Source organism: Rhinopithecus roxellana, chromosome 1, assembly GCF_007565055.1.
Source record: "Rhinopithecus roxellana isolate Shanxi Qingling chromosome 1, ASM756505v1, whole genome shotgun sequence".
Lineage (NCBI taxonomy): Eukaryota > Metazoa > Chordata > Mammalia > Primates > Cercopithecidae > Rhinopithecus > Rhinopithecus roxellana.
Genome location: NC_044549.1, coordinates 40,927,965 through 40,950,239, shown reverse-complemented (window position 1 = coordinate 40,950,239; position 22,275 = coordinate 40,927,965). Strand labels below are relative to the sequence as shown.

The following is a 22,275-nucleotide window of genomic DNA, read 5'->3' as shown; positions in this document are numbered from 1 at the left end:
AATGTAATATCTGATTTCTGTAAGGTACTTTTGAAAAGTATCCTTTTATGTAACATCAGTGAACTGTAGTAAAAATAAAACCAAGAGAATATATAGTAAATAACAAAATATTTGTAAATGCTGCAGGGAAAGATTAGTGATGGCCTCATTAAAAAGGTAAAAGTTAAATAGGTACTTAAAGGATAGGCTTAGAATGTGTGTAGGTTGGAGAAAGAGTCAACACATTCCACTGATGGTAATGTGATGGTAAATGTAATAGAATTGGGAGTACAACTGCTCCAGAATTGGGAATGAAACAGTATATTCAGGAAGAGTGAGAAGTAAGGATCTAGCTATAATATAGAGTTCACATTGGTCATGAGTGGAAGACTAAACTGAAAAGTAGAGGCCAGATTATAAAGTGATTTAGACTTTATCTTGTAGGCAATGCGTGTCTCTGTGTCTCTCTGTCTCTCCGTCTCTGTCTCTCTGCTAACATTTGCCACTCCATCTGTCTTGGTTACTGTTTGTATCGTATATCATTCTTCATACTTTTAAGTTGTTTGTGTCTTTGAATCTGAAGTATTAATTCCTAGGGATAGATTATAGTTGCACCTTTCTTTTTATCCAGGCTTTTGATTGTATGCTTAGCTCATTCACATTTTATGTAGTATGTGATGTAGTTGGAATTACTTGTGCCATTTTGCTCTTTGTTTTCTATATCTCTCATTATATTTGTTCTCCGTTCTTCGTTACTATCTTCTTTTGTGTTGAACAAATATTTTTTAGTGTATCGTCTTAGGTATGCTGTTGATTTTTAACATTAAAAATACTATTTTCTTAGTGGTTGCTCTAAGAATTACAATTTGCATTCCAATTTATCATCACCAACTTTAGGTTAATACTGATCTAATTTCTGTAAAATATAACACTTTTGCTCCATTATAACTTTGTTTTCTCCCCCTCCTTTTTGCTGTTATTGCTTTATGTATTACATTTATTTGCATTATAAACCCAACTGTTGTTATATTCTGTCTTTTAATGAAATTAAGAGGAAATAAAAATATATTTACAGTCTTTTATATTTTCTCATTTATATTTAATACATCTGGTGGTCCTCACTTGTTGTTGTGAATTTCAATTAACATATGGTGTCGTTTCCTTTTAGCTCAAGGTACTTGTTCAAGTATTTCAACTTTAAGATATTCTCCATCTTTTTTTTTTTTTTAAGTTTGAGGATGTCTTTATTCTTCCTTTCTTGTTTGAAGAATACTTTTGCAGTAAATAGAATTCTTAGTTGACAGTTTTTTAAAATTTTTTGTTACTGCCTTCTGGCTTCCGTTTTTTCCTGATGTTTAGTCAGCTATTAATTGTATTATTTTTCCCATGTATGTGATGAGTAATTTCTCTGTTGTTCCTTTCATGTTTTTTTTTTTTTTTTTTTTTTGGCGGCTTCAAACTGTTTAAATGTGATATGCTTAGATGTTGATCCCTGTGTTTATCATATTTGGGGTTCATTGATCTTCCATGGCTTGATAGATTAGTGATTTTCATCAAATTTGGGAAATTTTCAGCCATTATTTCTTCTAACATTTTTTTCTCCTTTCTCTTTTTCCAGTTCTGCCTTTACACATATGTTGATATGTGTGATGTTATCCCAGAGGTCTCTGAGGCTCTGTTTATTTTTCTGCAGTATTTTTTCCCTCTTTTTTCTTTCTTTTGGACAATTTCTATTTCTTTATTTTTAAGTTCACTGATTTTTTTTTTAATGCCATCTCAAATATTCTCTTGAGGACATAGTGAATCTCATTTTTGTTATAATGTGTTTCAACTCTAGTTAACTCTCGTGTTTTAAAAGTTAACGTTTCTTTATTGAGATTCTCTATTTGTTGTGCAATTGTCATAGTTTTTCTTTAATTTTTGAAATATGGTTTCCTTTAATTTTTTGAACTTAATTATAAATTATAATAGCTGCTTTGTATTCTTTATCTGCTAAATCCAACAGCTGTGCCCACTAGGAGTTAATTTCTGTTGACTGCTTTTTTTTAACCTGATTATAGGTCAACTTCTTCTGTAGTTTGCATGTCTCACAATTTTTTTTTCAATTGGGCATATTATATATTGTAGCAACACTAGGTTCTGAATTATTTTTTTGAGACAGGGTCTGGCCTGTTTCCCAGGCTGAAGTGCAGTGGCATGATCTCAGCTTACTGTAACCTCCACCTCTCAGGCTAAAACCATCCTCTCACTTGGCTTCCTGAGTAGCTGGGACTAGTGGTACACGTCACCATGCCCAGCTAATTTTTGTATTTTTTATAGAGATGAGGTTTCCTTGTTGCCCAGGCTAGTCTTGAACTCCTAGGCTCAAGCGACCAGCCTGCTTCAGCCTCCCAAAGTGCTAGGATTAGAGACGTGAGCCACTGCGCCTGGCCTGATTTTTTTTTTTAAAACCTCCTGACAAATGATTGTTTTGTGTTTTTGTTTTGTTTTTAAATAACTAACCTGTACATAATCTGTAGAACTGTTCTTCCCAACAGATAGAAGCCCTAGAATTCTGTGTTAAAATTTTAATTCTAATTTCCATTTTTAAACCTGATTTTCTAGGATCAGCTCTTTGTATAGCTTCATGGTCAGCCAGTTATTGCTTAGAGATTGTGCTTAAACATCTTGAATTTTTTTTTAAACTTTCAGCTTTTTTTTTGAGATAGAGTTTCTCTCTTGTTGCCCAGGCTGGAGGGCAATGGTGCGATCTCGGCTCACTGAAACCTCCACCTCCCAGGTTCAAACAGTTCTCCTGTCTCAGCCTCCCGAGTATCTGGGATTACAGGCATGTGCCACCAAACCCGGCTAATTTTGTATTTTTAGTAGAGACTGGGTTTCACCATGTTAGTCAGGCTGGTCTGCCACCTCAGCCTCCCAAAGTGCTGGGATTGCAGGTGTGAGCCACTGCACCCAGCCACTTTCAGCATTTTTTGATGATCCTATGTGTGAGTTGGGAAGTGTATTCAAAGTTCTGACAGTTTTCACATTAGCCTTGGCTTTTACTTTCTCTGGAGCTCTCTTGAGCCTCCCCCTCATATGTGCACTGACTGTCAGACAGGTACGTGTGGGGAGCTTATTTAGAATCTCTGTGCCTCTCTCATTTCCAGTATCCCCTTATTAAATTTCTGGGTATCTTTCTAGTCTGTCATTTTATCCAGCTGGGACTACATTCTCATTTTAGCAGAGCTATGGGCCTTTCCCCTTTGTTTCCTTCCAAATTTGCTATTTTTATTGCCAGTACCACTAGGCATGGGTTTTTGCTCTGTATCCTAAATGACCATAGCCCTCTGGTTTTCACTGGCAACACTGCCCTGGGAAAACTGCCTCACTGATTGAGTTGGGTGGTTGTAGGGGACGGTAGCATCCCTAGGCAAAGAAGGCCACTTTCCTCTACTGTACTGTCATATCTAGCAGCTTTTTAAGAAAAACTTCTCAATTTGTTGTTGCCTTTGCTTAGTTTCCAGAGCCCTGAAGTGATTGTTTTCTTCAGTGTACTTCAGTTTTATAAGTATTTTGGAGGAGTGGATTTGCTACCCTCATCATTCTGGAAATCTCTCCTCAAACTTCCTAACCCCTTCGGACCCTGTGTCCCCTACACCCACTTTAATTCAATCTAGTCAGTTTTTTCACCATTGTTCTACTGAAACCATTCTTGTAAGAGTCACCAACATCTTGCATTTGTCATAGCAATTGTCATTTTCCTGTTTTTATCTAGCCATTATCCTTCTGGCTATTTCTTGAATATGCCAAGCCCACCACTGAGTTTTTACGTTTGCATTTCCCTGTAGCCATCTTCCCTAGATCTTCACATGGTTCTTACCTTTATATCTTTCAGGTTGATGTTCATATCTTAACCTCCTTCATAAGGTTTTCTCTGGCTTCCTTATGTAAAATAGAGATATTTCTAAAGTAACACAATAGGAACAGAAGAGTAAACATAGATGAATATTTAGGTCCTTATACTTGCTTCACTTAATGCATCTTTCAGTAGCTTTTGATATAAATGGTCACTCAGTTTTTCTAAAAAAATTTTAACGTGGCTTCTAAGATAAGATTCTTTCTTATTTTTCTTCGGGTTTTGTTAACTACTCTGTCCTCTATTTTTCATGTCATGAATTTTTTTTTCTGTATGAACTTCCTTAGGTGATATTATTAGGTACCCTTGCTTTAAATCTCCTTTATCTAGATGACTCCCAAATGCATTTTTCCAGCCTTAGCTTCTACCCTGACCTCACGTGAACATCTAATAAGGATTTCAAACTTCATAGATAAAAAACAGAACTCTTTATCTACTTTTTCCTTCAAACTTATTGTCTTAAATTTTTAGAATGCCCCCCCTTTTTTTTTTTTTTTTTTTTTTTTTTTTTTTTTTTTTTTTTTTTTGGAGACAGAGTCTCACTCTGTCGCCCAGTGCTGTGGCGCGATCTCAGCTCGCCGCAACCTGTACCTCCTGGGTTCAAATGATAGAATGCTAGTCTGAAAGGTAAATCTGATTGTATCCCTTTCCTGGTCAAAACCTCCATTAGCTTCCCTTTACATTTAGAGTGAAATTCAGTTTCTTACCGTGTTTGATGAAGGTTTGTATGATCTTGTGCCTGCTTACCTCTCTGAACATAACTCCTACCTCTCTGAACTTAACTCCCATCTTTCTCTCTCCTTACTCAGAATGATGCAGCCACATTATCTTTCTGGCTGATTCTTGAATATGCCAAGCCCACCACTAGGTTTTTACATTTGCAGTTCCCTATAACCACAGTGCTGTTTCCTCAGATCTTCGCATGGTTCTTACCTTCATATCATTCAGGCTTGTGTTCATATCTTAACTGCTTCATGAGATTTTCTCTAACCTCCTTATCTAAAACAAGACATTTTTAAAGCAACACAATAGGAAGAGTAAATGTAGCTGAATACTTAGGTCCTTGTTCTTGCTTTACTTATGCATTCTTTTTGATCAAAAATATATGCACAATCTTATACAACTTCTGTTGTCTGGGAATTTAATACTCTGTTACCTTGGTTAATGAGTCTGGAAAAGTAAATAACTTACTTTAACATAGTTGGCTATGTTTAAAAATCAATCTTAATAGCTGTATGTTATGAGAGGAATGAGTATTGATTTACTAGCAGTTCTCCCTCAAACCCAGCTACCTAAATGTGAATTAACAAAGTATAGAGGCCAGGCACTATGGCTCACGCCTGTAATCTCAGCACTTTGGGAGGCTGAGGCAGGTGGATTGCCTGAGGTCAGGAGTTCGAGACCAGTCTGGTCAACATGGTGAAACCCCGTCTCTACTAAAAATATTAAAATAATTAGCTGGGCATGGTGGCAGGCCTCTGTAATGCCAGGTACTCAGGAGGCTGAGGCAGAAGAAAACCCAGGAGGCGAAGGTTGCAGTGAGCCGAGGTTATGCCATTGTACTCCAGCCTGGGCAACAAGAGTGAAACACTGTCTCAGACAAACAAACAAAGTATAGAAATACTTCCAGAATTAGCTTCAATTTGTAATGGAAATGGACACAATTTTGAAGTCTGTAGTTTTCTGTGTTCCTCTCTCTGTACCAGTTAACACTTAAGAGCCTGTTGTCAGTTATTTGTTTAAGTAGTTGTACTATACTTTCTGACTTACTTTCTGTTTACTTTCTGACTTTCTGTTTCCATAATTTTACTAACAAGTAATGGAATGAAAGATTGATATCTTATAAAAGGATTTTAAATACCATTGTACACATAAGCCCAACTTTGAAAGGTCAGTTTAAAGGAACATTTCACTTCTGCTCTCATCTTCTCAGAACTAGAAGCCATCCTACTCTTCCTATTCTAGGATAACTGTCTTTACCTGGTTCTTTGGTCCCAACGCATCCTCATCCCCATCCTTCTTGGCCTCTTTTCTAACCGTAACACCATTTCCTTTCCAGATTCTTAGGTATATACTTTATGTTTTCTAGCTCTTCTAAATCATTACTTTAAAGCTTTTTTTGGCTAGAAAGCTGGAATTTTGGTATTGTTTCTGTGTGTTATGTAATTTGTCCTTCATTAACTGGATTTCTGACAGTCAAGTATATTGTTGGACTATAATAACCTCTTTGTTAATGTACAGTCTAGCCAGATTTACTGCTGCAAAGTCTGTGGTATGAAGAAATCATCATATTATTCAGTAATTTCTTCTTTTGAAGAATGAACATAACTTTGAAACTTCCCGAAGGGAAAATAGTTTTGTGTGGTCACAAATCTATCAGGACTGTATGATTTCTTTTCTTTTCTTTTTGAGATGGAGTTTCGCTTTGCATTCACTTTTTCTAAAACTTAGCAACTGAGCTCTTCTCATGGAGTTGATGCTCGGTTTTTTTTGTTGTTTTTTTTTCTCACTGCATCTTAGAAAACAAGATCAAGCTATTTGTGGTAAAGTAACAGTTTTTACAATTTTGAATTCATCGAAGACTTATTTTTGTGAAATATACAAATGCATTGCTAGAAAGATGAAATTTTTAAAAAATAAAATATGGGTCCTAATTCTTATTATCATATTCATAGATACCAATTTATTCTCTCATTGTTATAAAAACTCTAAACACTCTCAATTTCTGTATTTGTCTTATTGGAGAGCAGTAACAGATATTTCATGGACTAGTAACAAATATTTTGCAGATCAGTACCAGTCTACAGATCACACTTTTAGTAGCATATCTAATTTTATTGCTTAATGTTATTTCAGAAGCATCTTGTTCACTATGATGAATAGCTGTTATCCTTTAAAAATATATGTTTATGTGTTTCCTTTTCAGAACCGAGAGCTCCAGATCATGAGAAAGCTAGATCACTGTAACATAGTCCGATTGCGTTATTTCTTCTACTCCAGTGGTGAGAAGGTAGGTTTGACACAAAGTGTGTACTGAACATTGTGATAAATTTGTTCTTTTTCTAGAAATTAATCTCCCCCCCCCCCCCAATAAGACAGTTTTGCTAATAGAATGGAAAAATTCCAAAACATTAGCCCCAGCAATACTCAGTCCAAGATATGGTCATTGAATATCATTAGTTATATCAGGAAAGCATTAGTGAGATAAAGGGAATGCACTTGTAAGAATTTTCTTTGTTAAAGCATCTGTCTTCACTTCTCAAGAAAATCTATATACTTTTTTTATTTTTTTAAAGAATCTATGTTCCTTATGTGCTTACATAGTCCTCTGATAGTTTACCTATTTATTGCAGGGAGGAAAATTAAGTCATTTTGTTAAGTGAAGTTGATAAGAGGTAAAAAGGTAGCAAGAGGACTTTGGTAGGAACAGAATGAAGGTTAAACATTTGGAAGCAAGTTGAGCCATCCTTGGCCAGTGAAAAACTTGGAAAAGATGTAATATTGCAGAGCTTACTTTAAGTGATCCCTATGTCTGATCACAATGAATTCTGTGAAAGCAAAGGGTAAGGAAGACTTTGTGTTGCTAATAACTCCCCCAACCCGTCTTTCTCTTCAGAAGATGCAATAATCAATGAAGTTGGAGCAAAGAAAATAAATTTCTGCTTTTCCTTGGTGTCTTTATTTTTCTGCCTGCCGCTATCCTTTCTTTCTTTTCAGTGGTTTGGAGTGCATAGGCAGGGCAGGTAACAAATCACTTGATTCTTTTGGCTAAATAAATATGACTTTGGAACTTCACTTGGTATTTTGGACTTCAGATTTCATGCATATAATATCTAATGTTCTTAGATCCATAATACTTGATTTCTAGCTCAGTGTTCTTGTTACTTTACCTGTTTTCTAGTATAATTTTTAGCCATTTTCTATTAAGCTTTTTTTTTTACAGCAAATATTGCCTGACAACATTTTCTATTAAAGTTTATTTAGATTATTTCCTTAGAAAATATTTATTTTTATTACAGTGCCTATTATATAGGAAGATGTCAATGTATTAAGCCCGAATTTTGATATAAATGCCTACAGATGTATAATTGTTGCATATATACACATGTATTGTAACTAATACGTTTTAACAACTATAGTTAGCAAATTGGCCCTGTATTGACACTTGCTTTTCAGTTGCTCTTTTTTTTAGTTTAAATGATACCTCTGGTTTACTAGGGATTGTAAACCCTCATAAGTATTAGAGCTTTTTTATTTCTAAACTCTGTTACTTGGTTCATACTACTTTTTTTTTTTTTTTGAGACGGAGTCTCGCTCTGTCACCCAGGTTGGAGTGCAGTGGCCAGATCTCAGCTCACTGCAAGCTCCGCCTCCCGGGTTTACGCCATTCTCCTGCCTCAGCCTCCCGAGTAGCTGGGACTACAGGTGCCCGCCACCTCGCCCGGCTAGTTTTTTGTATTTTTTAGTAGAGACGGGGTTTCACGGTGTTAGCCAGGATGGTCTCGATCTCCTGACCTCGTGATCCGCCCGTCTCGGCCTCCCAAAGTGCTGGGATTACAGGCTTGAGCCACCGTGCCCGGCCCTTTTTTTTTTTTTTTAACCTACCAAATGGCCTATTATTATCTTTTCTGATCTGTTTGGGCATGTGTTTGTGTTTTTCTGTGTCTTCTTAAGTAAAATTATAGAGCCTCTGTTATGTTCACAAGTACGTTCTTTGTAATGGAATTTTGCATCTTCATTTTGTTGTTGTTGTTACTAGATGAATCATGATACTCCTGGGTAAGAATTATGTGTTCCATGAACTGCTGGATTACAATAGATTGATTTGAAAAAAGGCCTACTCCCAGAGTTCTTAAACATTTTCTCTTTGATTACTTACTTTAATGTATATAACATTCCTTATATGCTAGGAACTGTTTTAATGCTTTATAAATATTAACTCCTTTAACTCTTAAGAAGTTGAAGAGCAGAAAAGAAAGATTATCAAACCGTTTGAATGCAAGGCACCTGATGATGGCTTACTTGTCTGGTTTTGGTTTGGTGGAAAACTCCTGTCATAGTCAGCTCTTACCCTGACTTAATCCTTCACTGGAGGTGACAACTGACTGTCTCTTATCTGTATGCCCCAGAGGATAATTTCCTCTTTGCTGCTGTTCTCGATTTCTTACTTATCTTAAAGGTTCTTACAGATAAAGAGCAATTAGAAGTCATTAACAGAGATTAACCGCTATTATAAAAACAAAAATAGATCTTCTAGTATTTTCTTTATGTCAGAACTTTCTCTTGAGCTTTGTAAATTTTCCAAAGTTAAAAAATAAAAGACACCTCCTAATTTTGGGATAGCTTCATTAAAAACAAAAAGGAAGAAGAAAAGTTGTGGTATATTGCTGAAAATAATGGTCCTTCTTTGTCAAAAAAAAAGGAAATGTTTCTAAGATGTGCAGAAATACATAGGTTCAAGACTTCCCATAGTCTCCCAGCCACCAAAAAGATAATTTCTTTTTGCCCCACTCATAATCTCCACTTCTGAATTATTCTGGCAGGACTAAGATATCCTTCAGGAGACCAAGTAGTAAACTATTTCTTCCCATAGGAGAAGATGGATTCTTTTCTAGGGTTGAGTGCTCAGGTTAGTTATTTTCAGTTCAGTTCTGACTTTCTTGGAATAGGTTGCTGAGAGTATTCACTGCTGTTTAGAAAGGAACCTAAATGTCTGTGAAATTCTTGCAAATCCTTGAAGATGATTTATCTTGGAATATGGCAGTCCTGTATTTGGTAGGCATTTTTCTAGCAGAAGCATCATGTATTGCTTGTGTGTATTATGTATGAGAAGAGTTTTGGAGGAAGAAATAATAAATTAATCATTTGAGATGCTTATGACACATGCAAGTAGAGATGCCCAGTAGACAGATACATGTGTGACTTCATAGACGGTGGTGGTGGCTCTAGGTGGAGAAGTGACATTGACAAAGTAGGATAGAGAGGGTGTGTAGCCATGTGGAGCTTGGGGAGGGAGGAGATATGGAGTGCTGTTTGAGGCCAGGACAGTGAAAAGCCAGCAGTTTGGCAATATTTATTGCCTTCTGTTTCTAGAATTTGTCAAGGGGTGACAGCAGTGTTCATTTGAAAGAACTGCAAGGAAACCAGTGCCTTTAGGTGAGATTCAGGTTTTCTCTAGGGCAAAACGGTAAAAAGAACCCTCCAGGAAGAGATTGAGGTCATTACTTGAGGTCTCAGTTTTCTTTTTGAGGTGTCTTTTGAGGTTTAGGTGAGATCCTGGTTTTCTCTAGGGCAAGACAGTAAAAAGAACCCTCCAAGAAGAGATTGAGGTTATTAGAAACTTTCTTTTGAGATTTTTGAGGGAATGTTTTGGGAGGGAGATCGGTGATAAGAACATGAGCCTACAGGATGTTTGAGGAGGCAATTAGGGAGATTAGTTGAGGACATTGTGAAGATGAGAAAAAATAACTCCTTGTTTCAGGATTAGAGAGATGAAAGGCTTGGTTAGGTTCTAGAATAGATGACTTCAAATGTATTTGGGAATTTAAAAAAATTCTCTCATTCTCTATAATCATCTCTGACTTTCTTTCCCTCGCTATTTTCTATCAGTCTCTTTCTCTAGCCCTTTTTTCTCCTTTGTCTTTAGTCTCTCTTTCCCTTTCCAGATTCCTCGACCTTTCACTGTAGGCTCCAGGTCTCTATCTTTCTGTCTCTAGGTTTTTGTCCCCCTCTCTTGGTCTATGTCATCCCCTCTTTTTGGATTTCTTTTCCCTCCATATAACTCTCTCTTTTCTCTGTCTCTTTCTTTCTTGTCTCTCTCTTCTCCCCCACAGCCTTTTTCTCTCTGTCTCTCTGTCTCTCTTCCTCTCTTATTTCCTCTTTATGGGTCTCCTTATGGGTCCTCTTTATGGGTCTCCATCAACCTCTTTCTCTGGATTTCTATACCCATTTTTCAATGGGATTTTACCCATTCCACTCTCTTTCTGATTGTTTCTAAATCTTTATATGGGTTCTCATCTGTCTTAAATATCCTTCATTGTCTCTCTTAGTGTCTCTTCTCTCTGGGCCTCTATTACTCCCTTTTTGGAAAATGTTGAGGAAAACAACTGAATTATTCACTACCACTGTCTTGACCTTTCTGTGTATCTTTTTCCATATGCACATGCTTATATAGGTATATGCATAATAATTTATGATCTCATACAGATTTTTTTTTCTTGCCTCATAATATGTATAGGTATTTTGGTTATCTAATATTCCATTGTTGTACTATATAATATTTTATCTATTCCCACATTGTTATTTTCAGTTTTAGAATTGTAGCTAAGCTACCCTGTGGCCTTGTAATAATTTCTGTCTGTAAGTACTTTTGCAGCTCTGGGAGAATTAAAGTAGGATTTCTGTAATAACAGGCATGTTTTACATTTCACTGACCACGGTTTGACTTGAATGTGTGTCTATTTTGATAACCTTCTTTTTATTGTATTCTGCCTTTTGCATTTTAAAGACTTTCTTTGGGAATTGTGGATAATCAGCTTTTAGCCTGTAAGAGGGGAAAGGGGTAGCCAATGTAACTAGAAGAAAGGGGAATTAAGTCAGGACAGAGATTAGAGATGTGAACTAATTAGCCTTAGTTTTCTGGTTGGAATTATTAATGTTTGCTGTAGTAACTAGAGCATCATGTAGTCACTTCATATACTCTATGTTACCCAGTAGTAACTAACTCTGATTTAGTTTAGAGTAAGTAGTACCTCCTCTCTTACCTTCCCCTTAGAGAAAAATGGGATATTTGAGTGTTTTGAAACTCAGGGCTTATACTTTTGTGAATTTCAAGTATCTTATAGAATAGTCTTTCTCTTTTTTTGATATTTGGCAGTAGAAACTTTCTACATCCCCAGTGAAATCTTATGAAGACCTCTGATAGAACATATAAAAAGCAGAGTTGCCCTAGTTGAAGCTAAGGTGTGGAATCAGCTGATTTTGCCTTTTCTGAGTTATAGCTTACCCCATAGAACTCTAGGACTCTGAAGGTCATATGATCAAAGCTATGTTATGAGCTAGGTGCAGTGGCTCACACCGTTAATCCCAGTATTTTGGGAGACCATGGTGGGTGAATCGCCTGCGGTCAGGAGTTTGAGACCAGCTTGGCCAACAGTGAAACCCCATCTCTACTAAAAATACAAAAAATTAGCTGGGTGTGGTGACGGGTGCCTGTAATCCCAGCTTCTTGAGAGGCTGAGGCAGGAGAATTGCTTGAACCCGGGAGGCGGAGGTTGCAGTGAGCCGAGATTGCCCCATTGTACTCCAGCTTGGGCAACAAGAGTGAAACTCCGTCTCAAAAAATAAAAAATAAAAATAAAAACTATATTATGTCTTTACAAGATACTTAAGTTTTATTTCAATCAATTAATAGTTTTCTGTAAGAAAAACTTCTCTAAGTAACTTTTCATGTAAAAGGTTTTTTCCTTGTGATTCATAGATTACTTTAATAATAAAGAGAAGAACCTCTGCCTTCTACTTTGTGAAAGACTGTTCAAATAACAAAGATGACAGTTGATTTTATTTCTCATGCCACCTTTGTTCTATTGATAGTAATGGGGACCTGTGCCAGAAGGGGAGGATTATACCACTGCATCTGGTATCAGGGAGCAGAATGCTGTGCTTAATTGTGCCCGTCTACCACTAGCTCTGGAGAGGAAAGGATAGAGGTGACATATATGCCAAGGATTCATTCTGAAAAGTAAAGAGGACTGGCTTTGTAGCTAGAAATATTTGGGTTTGCGTTCCATTTTTGCCACTTGATAGTAGTATGACTCTGGGCAAGATACTTACTTTTATAAGCCTCTTCCCCGTCATCTGCACAGTAGGGGTTTTGTAAGGAACAAATGTAATAATGTTATCAAGTGCTTATTATAGTACCTGGCATATAAGTTAACACTTAATAAACATTAATTTACTATTTTACCTATTATTGTGTTTATTAATAGCAAATATATATTGCACTTTCTATATGTCAGACATTGTCCTGAGCCATTTACATATTTTATAACTCACTTAAACCTCATAGCAACCCATTAAAGAATGGGTACTATTTTACAGAACAACTGTTTTATAGAAGCACTATTTTATAGAAGAAACTGACACAACAGCAGTTAAGAAAGTTACCATACAACTACTAAATGGCAGTGTTGGGAGTCCGCTCCAAGTAGTCTGACTCCAGAGTCTGTATAGTATGCTATAGTGTTTAGCACAGAATGTACATTCCTCCAGAAGCAGTGTGCTAGAAATAGAACATTTAAAAATATCTTAATAAATTATCAAACAAGGGGAGATTATAATATTAATAGTAGCAATAGGCCGGGCGCGGTGTCTCATGCCTGTAATCCCAGCACTTTTGGGAGGCCAACACGGGTGAATCACCTGGGGTCAGGAATTTGAGACCAGCCTGGCTAACATGGTGAAACCCCATTTCTACTAAAAATAAAAAAAAATTTTTTTAAAGTAGCCAGGTGTGGTGGCAAGCGCCTGTAATCCCAGCTACTCGGGAGGCTGACGCAGGAGAATTGCTTGAACCCGGGAGGCGGAGGTTTCAGTGAGCCGAGATTGTGCCATTGCAGTCCAGCTTGGGCAACAAGAGCAAAACTCCATCTTAAAAAATAATAATAATAATAATAATGATAGTTGTGGTACTAGTAATAATGGTAATTATAATAATAGCTTAAAAGTATATGATGCTATATGCCGGGCATTAATCTGAACACATTACTTATATTTACTCATTTAATCCTCACAACAGTACTATGAAGAGGAGATGGAGAGAAGTTAAGTGACCTGCCCGTAGAGTGATTTAAACCAGTATTTTAAATTTCTAGTTTGCAGGAAGTATTTGATTTTCAAAGAAATCTCTGACCCCCAAAGGATAAAGTAGAATTATGAAGTCATTCACCCAAGAGCCAAGGAGATACATTAAGCTATGTAAATATTTATAAATATTTATTAGAAATGTTTTGATGAGATTTGAGCCCAGGCAGTCTAGCTCTGGATTCCATTAATCTTCCCTAATACCACCACTCTTAGTTTTAAGTTTTACTTTTAGTAAGGAACTTTTATCAGAGGTTTCTAAAACTTGTATGTGTGTATATGTACTCATTTCTAATTCAGTTTTAACTTTTTTGAGAGCAGGTATGTGTGCATATGGTTATATTAAGGGATGAAAGAAAGAAAGAAAAGGCCAAGAACAGTTCCTTGTTAATTTTGAAGCAGTATAGTATAAAGAGTCAATCTGGGTGTGAATAGTGACTCTGCTGTGTACTGGCTATGTGTCCTCAAGCAAATTGCTTAACCTTTCTCCTTATTGCTGAAATGAGGATAGTGTATATATATATACACACACACACTTGTGTTTTATATATATTTTTTATATATATATACTTGTGTTATATACACCCTGTGTATACACACACACACACACTTACGTTACTATGAAAATAGTGGCCATGTAAGTAAAGTGTGTATAGTATCGTGTATGAGTTTTTCTTTCATTACCTCTAACCATTAGTTCTTGTTGTTCCCTAGGGTTTTATTCTCCATTTTTCTTTACTTTCATACTTACGCTGGGCCATATTCTCAATCCTCGTGACTTCAGTGACTCTCTAATGTTTATCTTCAGTTGAGGTCTCCCTGATGAACTCTAGAGCCTCAAGTTTTAGTACTAACCAGAAGTCTCTACCTGGAAGCCTGAGCTGTCGCATTTAGCATGTTAGAATTTAAGACTCCCCTTATCCCTGCTATATATCAATTATTAAAATAAGAAACCTGGATGTTATCCTAGACCTTTTTGTTGACTTACTTGAATCTGTTCTTTCTATTTCACTGATAATGCTGCCTTAGTTCAGGCCCACATTATTTCTTATCTAAACTCTTAGTGATTTCTCTTCTAGTACATACCTTTACTTCCTCCCCACCCCTAGACTAAACAGTATTTTAAAACAGGGATAAATCATAGATTATTCTAAACAATTAGAAGAGACAATATGGGTCATTGTCTTAAGAATTTATTGTCTGGGTTTACCAAAAGCTTTATGTGATCAATTAGCATTGGAGATGTTGGAGATGGGAGTTGTGACCATCCCTCATATAACATGGCAGCAAGCAATCTTTCTGATTGTATCACTTCCTCACTTACCTAAAAGGTAAATTCCCTATTTCTTAGCATGACATACAAGGTCTTTGAACATCTATATAGTGACCTTACTCGACTCATCTCTCCTTTCTCTCAGGCTATCTGTGTTCTAGCCTTGCCCAAAGTATGTGCAGTTGTCAGAGTATGTTGTATTATCCCTGTTAATGCAAATACCTTCTGGAATGCCTCTTTCCTACCCTCCACCCCTGCTCTATTTTTGTTAGTTGAGTTCTTTTTCATTGTATTATCTGCTCAAAAGTAGCTCCATCTGATATCTCACTATTTTCTCTACCCACCCCCTTTAGCCTCAAAAGCTTCTCTCTCCTTGGAATATCTTGCACATACTTCTTTTATTTTTTTAACTAGATCTTTTTACTAGGTTGTGTAATTCTCAACAGCATGGTGAAATTTTATTTTGTTTCTTTAATGCTTAGCCAGGTGCCTGAGACAGTGTGAAGTTGGATATGTAGATTTATTAAAAGCCTTCTAGATAGTTCCAGAAAACAGAGAGCTAAAATAGGCTCAGCCCAGATATTAACATTTGTTTTTTGAAGTATATTAAAATTTGTTATAGGTATTACAATAACTATTTCTATAGATTGTGTTATTGTAAAGGAATTGTTTTCTTAATTTTCCTTTTGGGATATTCATTGCTAAATATCAATATATAATTGTATAAATTCAAGAACATTAATTACATATATGATATAATGCAGCGATCACTGTTATTTTTAAAACATTTTCATTTTTTTTATGAAATGGAATTGGAGTTTATCAAATGCCCTTTTGGTGATAATTGAGATGATCATGTGGGGTTTTTTCCATCATTTTATTAGCAAGATATATTACATTGATTTTCTTATGTTGAACCACTGTTGTTTTCCTGAGATAAAGGATTATACCCCAATCATGGTCATGGGGTATAATCCTTTTAATATGCTATTGGGTTTCGTATTCTGGTATTTTCATGAGGATTTTTGCATTTATATTTATAAGGGATATTGGTTTGTAATTTTTCTTTCTTGTGATGTGTCTATCTCTCTTTGGTGTAGGGTAGTGCTGGTCTTGTAGAATCAGGTAAGAAGTGCTCCTTCCTTTTCTATTTTTTTAAGAAGAGTTTTAGGATTATTATTAATTTCTTCTTTAATAAACTGGCAGAAGTTACCACTGAAATCATCAGGTCCTGGACTTTACTTTGTTGGGAAGTTTTTTCTTTATTACTAATTAAAGCTCTACTTGTGTATATGTTTGTTAAGATTGTCTGTTTCATTTTGAGTCAGTTTGATAATCTGTGTGTTTGCAGGAATTTGCCCATTTCATCCAGATTGTCTAATATGTTAACATATGATTATTTATAGTATGCTGTTTTCATCCTTTGTTTCTATGAGGTTAGTAGTAATGGCCCCACTTTCATTTCTGATTTTAGTTATTTTTCTTCTTTTTATTTGTCAGTCTGTCCCTACGTCTAAACTCTTTTAAGGGTTTGTCAGTTTCGTTGATTTAAAAATAAAAATACTTTTAGTTTTGTTGATTCTATTGTTTTTCTGTTCTCTGTTTTATTCATGTCCGTTCATATATTTATTATTTTCTTCCTTCTGCTAGCTTTGGGTTCAGTTTCTTCTTTTTGTAGTTCTCCGGTTGTAGAGTTAGATTAATGATTTGACATCTTCTTTCTTAATGTAAGCATTTACAGCTGTAAATTTCCTTCTGAGCACTGTCTTTGCTGCATCCCATAAGTCTTGGTATTATGTCTTAACTATTTAAAAATTTTTCTTGTTTAAGAGTATTATCTTAGTTTAGTGCTGCTATAAAGGAATGCCTGAGGCCAAGTAATTTGTAAAGAAAGGAGATTTATTTAGCTCGCAGTTCCACTTGCTAGAAAGTGAAAACCTCGGGCTGCCTCCACTCATGGCGGAAGGTGAAGGGGAGCCAACATATGCAGTGGTTACATGGCCAGATAGCAGAGAGGTGCCAGGCTCTTTTTACTAACCAGTTGTAGTGGGAGGGAACTCAGAGAATGAGAACACATTCATTATCGAGAGGAAGGCACAATTCCATTCATGAGGGATCCACCTCTCTGGCCCAGATACCTCCCGTTAGGTTCCATCTCCAACACTGAGGATCAATTTTCACCATGAGGTTTAGGGGGACAAACAATCCAAACTATACCAAGTGTGTTGTCTGTTATCTTCTTTGAACCATTGGTTGTCTACAGTGAATTGTTTGATTTCCACACATTTGTGAATTTTCTAGTTTCCCTTGTGTTACTAATTTTTAGTTTCATTTCATTGTGGTCAGAAAAGATACTTCACATGATTTCAGTCATTGAAAATTTATTAACATTTGTTTTGTGGCCTAATATATGGTCTATCCTGCCTAGACCTATGCTCAGGTGCAAAATAATGTGTTCTCGGCTATTTGGTGTGGCCATATTCTATATATGTATGTTGGGTCCTGTTGGTTTATAGTGTTGTTCAAGTTTACTGTTTCCTTATTGATTTGTCTTGATGTTCTGTTCATTACTGAGAGTGGTATATTGAAATCTCCAACTATTGTACAGCTGCCCATTTCTCCCTTCTGTTCTGTTAGTGTTTGTTTCATGTATTGGGGGCTGTGTTGTTCGGTGCATATGTGTATATAATTGTTATATCTCATTGATGAATTGATTTTTTTATCCACATATAATACCTAAGGCTGGGTGTGGTGGCTAACACCTGTAATCCCAGCCCTTTGGGAGGCCAAGGCAGATGTATCACCCGAGGTCACGAGTTTGAGACAAGCCTGGTCAACATGGCAAAACCCTATCTCTACTAAAAACAAAAATTAGCCAGGTATGGTGGTGTGCACCTGTAATCCCACCTACTTGGGAGGTTGAGGTGGGAGAATCACTTGAACCTGGGAGGCAGAGGTCGAAGTGAGCCGAGATCGTACCACTGCACTCCAGTCTCGCTTTGTCACCTAGACTGGAGTGCAGTGGTACGATCTCGGCTCACTTCGACCTCTGCCTCCCAGGTTTATATATAAATATATATATATATATATATATATATATTTTTTTTTTTTTTAACCTGAAGCCTTTTTTTTTTTCCTTGCCACTGTTCTGGCTAGAGCCTCTAGTACAGTGCTTACTAGAAGAGGTAAAAGCAGACATTCTTGTTCTTGCTCCTGATTTTAGGGAGAAAGCATTCAGTCTTTCATCTTTAAGTATGATGTTAGTCTTGGGTTTTTCACACATGTAATGTTATCAGTTGAGGAAGTTCTCTTCTATTTCTAGCTTGTTGAAGCATTTTTATGAAAGGGTATTGGATTTTAGCAAGTGCTTTTTCTCTATTGACATGATTATGTGGTTTTTGTTTTTATTAAAATGGTGTTTTATATAAGTTGATTTTTGAATGTTAAATCTACCTTACATTTCTGAGATTAATCTCACTTGGTCATAGTGTATAATCATTTTTATATGTTGCTAAACAGTACTTTGTTAAGAATTTTTGCATCTATATTCATAAAGGATATTGATCAGTGGTTTGTTTTGTTTTGTTTTTGTTTTTCTTGTCATGTCTTTGCTTTTAGTATCAGGTAATACTGGCTTCATAGAATGACATGGAGAAGTATTCCCTCTGCTTCTGTTTTTTGAAAGAGTCTGTGAAGAATTGGTTTTAATATCAATTAATAGGAACTATTTAGATAAATACTGTAGAACTGGTGTGTGCCAAGGACTACAGAGTATTTTAAAGACTTGGTGATGTTTAATAGCACAGTGTGTGTAGAGGAGATACAAGTAGTTTGAAATTGCTGGTATGTAAAGTTGGGGTAGTGGGGATGGTAGTGGAGATGAGGCTAAGAAAGTAGAAGTGGGTTCATAAATGATTAGGTCAAAGTCAGCCTCCTAGTATAAAAATAATTTTGTAGGCTGGGCATGGTGGCTCACACCTGTAATCCCAGCACTTTGGGAGGCCGAGGTGGGCGGATCATGAGGTCAGGAGATCGAGACCATCCTGGCCAACATGGTGAAACACTGTCTCTACCAAAAATACAAAAATTAGCCGGGCATGGTGGCAGGTGCCTGTAGTCCCAGCTACTGGGGAGGCTGAGACAGGAGACTGGTGTGAACCTGGGAGGTGGAGCTTGCAGTGAGCCAAGATCATGCCACTGCACTCCAGCCTGGGCAACAGAACGAGACTGCATCTGAAAAAAATAAATAAATAAAATAATAATAATAATTCTGTTGTCATTGTTGTTCTTTTTCAATTAGATGAAAACCCCAGATTACAGAAATGGTACCTTGATCGGGTTGACAATAGACAATTCTCTCCTCTTTTCCTCTCTCTTTACCTTGCTATATGAAAATTACTGATAGAAGGGAATTTTATTGAAGGAAATAAAGTGATTACCTATCTAAGCCCACTTGGTCTGTCTTCCTTAAAGTTTTATGTTGATGTCTTATTAAAGTGGTTTATTGATTATCTGGATGAAACTTGACTGATGAAATGCTAACATTTTCAATGGAGTGTGACCTAGAGAATGAATATATAAGTAATAATAAAGCTCTTGAGTTTGAATTATCAGGACCTCCTCATAAAATATAAATGTTACTAACAGCAAATGAGGTGGTAATTATCATCTGCTCAAAAATAAAGAAATTTCTTTTGAATATCACTTGTCATCTGTTTTTATGTTATTTTAATATTTCAGCAAAACTAAAATGTTATTTCATGCATATTATTTAAAAAATTACAGAATGGAGTAAATTAAAATGAAATCTTTTTTACCCTAATCCCTAAATTCCCTAATCCCACTCTTAACAGATATAAATTTCTTATATGCCTGTATGAGCACATACATTATATGTAAATGTAATAACATATATATTATTTTGGAGCATGTTCCCTCTTTACCAACAATACAGTAATAGGGCTTTTTATGTCTATATGGACAGACCCTGCAAAGTTTCCCCTATTGTTAAGACATTAATATGGTACATTTGTTACGGTTAGTTAATTATTATTGTTCATTCAGATTTCCTTAGTTTTTGTCTAATGTCTTTTGTTTTGTTTATGATCCCTTTTGAGATACCACATTACATTTACAAAGTAGAAGAAAGAATAACACATTCAGGATCACACATTACAATGTAATGAGATGTTAGTGGTCTTATCTTGCCTCTTCACCATGGCAGTTTCTTAGACTTTCCTTGGTTTTGATGATCTCGACACTTTTGTGGAGTACTGGTCAGATGTTTTGTAGGATGCCTTACTATTGGAGTTTCTCTGCTTTTTTAATGATAAAACCGGGGTTACAGGTTTTTGGCAAGAAGACAACAGAGAGGTAAAGTGTCATTTTCATCACTTCATATCTAGGACACATGCTTTATGACTGCTGTTAACTGATTTTCAACACCTGACTGATGTAGTGTTTAGTTTTCTTGACTGTAAAATTACTCTTTCCCCCCCTCTTTCCATACTTTATTCCTTGGAAGGAAGTCGCTATGCAGAGACTACACTTAAGGTGGGAATTATGCCCCTATACTTCTTTTCCTTAATGGTGGAGTAGCTACACAAATTATTTCAATTAATTTTGCATAAGGGACATATCTCTTTTCCCCCATGTATTAATCTAGTCATGTATTTCTATCAGTGTGGATTTATGGATATTTATTTTATTGGCCAAATTGTCCCAGGTTTGGCCATTGGGAGTTCTGTCAGCTAGCTCCTGTGTTTCTTTTTTGTTTGTTTTTTGTTTTATTATTATTATGGTTATTATTTTATGAAGGAGTCTTGCTCTGCCGCCCAGACTGGAGTGCAGTGGCTCCGTCTCTGCTCACTGCAACCTCTGCCTCCTGGGCTCAAGTGATTCTCTTGCCTCGGCCTCCCGAGTAGCTGGGATTACAGGTGCCTGCCACCACACCCAGCTCATTTTTGTATTTTTAGTAGAGACGGGGTTTCACCATGTTGGCCAAGCTGGTCTCGAACTCCTGACCTCAGGTGATCCGCCCACCTCGGCCTCCCAAAGTGCTGGGATTGCAGGCATGAGCCACCACTGCTTGGCGACTTCTGTGCTTCTTTAACATACTATCATATGGGCTTTTTGTTTTATTTTAAAGCAAGTTTTTGTTTTCTGGCACTGTAAGATAATGGCATGTAGATGTGGTGTTTTTAATTTCTTGCTCTTCACAAATTTTATGCGTGCATGAACGTGTACACACACAGAATTGTTTCCTAGACGTCATCCCTGAAAGTGACATTGCTGAGTCTAGTTGGGGGGCTCTATGTCTTCACTTCTGAATTAATGTATTAACCCATTGCCTGCCCAAAAGATTGCATGAGTTTGGACTTTCACAAGAATTGTTGTAGTTCATATTGAGTGATGATCTATTTCAATACTTAGTTTTCTCAGATTGAATTTTCTTTTCTAGTTTGATAGATGAAAAATTCTGGCTTATCGCTATCTTTATTACATTTCTTTAATTATATGTGAGGCTGAGCATTTTTCTACAGTTTTGTTGGCCATTTGTATGACCATCTGTTAATATGTATTTCCATATTTTCTTTCTTGTTTTTTTTTTTTGTTGTTTGTTTGTTTGTTTGTTTTGCAGGGGGTGGGGATGAGCAATGGCATGATTTTGACTCACTGCAACCTCCACCTCCCGGGTTCAAGCAATTCCCCTGCCTCAGCCTCCAGGGTAGCTCAGATTACAGGTGTCTGCCACCACATCCAGCTAATTTTTGTATTTTCAGTAGAGGCAGGATTTCATCATGTTGGCCAAGCTGGTCTCGAACTTCTGACCTCAGCCTCAGCCTCCCAAAGTGCTGGAATTACAGGTGTGAGCCACTGCACCCAGCCCATATTTCCGTGTTTTCTATTTGAATGCTGGTTTTTTCTTACTGACTTCCAAGTACTATTTGTACATTAAAGAAAAACAAATCAGGCTTTTGCCATGTGTAGCAGACGTTTATTTATTTATTTATTTGCCAGATTGTCATGATTTTTTTTGCTGGGTTTGTGCGAGTTTTTTTCTTAAGATAGTATAGATGTTTTATAGTTCTGTGTAATCAAATTGGCATTATTTTTCTCCATGGCTTAGCTCTTTCGTCTTCCAAGATTTGCAGAAATACCCATGTTTTCTTCTGGCATGTTTATTATTTTTCAAAAAAAAAAAAAAAGTTGGTAATTTTGGTGTTTATTTTGTTTTAAGGTGTGAGATAGGGATGAAACTTGC

General features: G+C 36.4%; 1 protein-coding gene across 2 annotated transcripts in view; it reads left to right on the top strand.

Moving 5' to 3' along the window:
• Nucleotides 1–22,275, top strand: part of GSK3B (glycogen synthase kinase 3 beta) — a 267,304-nt gene that overhangs the window by 134,661 nt on the left and 110,368 nt on the right. For both annotated transcript variants that reach the window (XM_030941605.1, XM_030941598.1), the window contains exon 3: nucleotides 6,804–6,887. In XM_030941605.1, coding sequence (XP_030797465.1) covers nucleotides 6,804–6,887 — 84 coding nt within the window. The remainder of the gene's footprint in view (nucleotides 1–6,803; nucleotides 6,888–22,275) is intronic.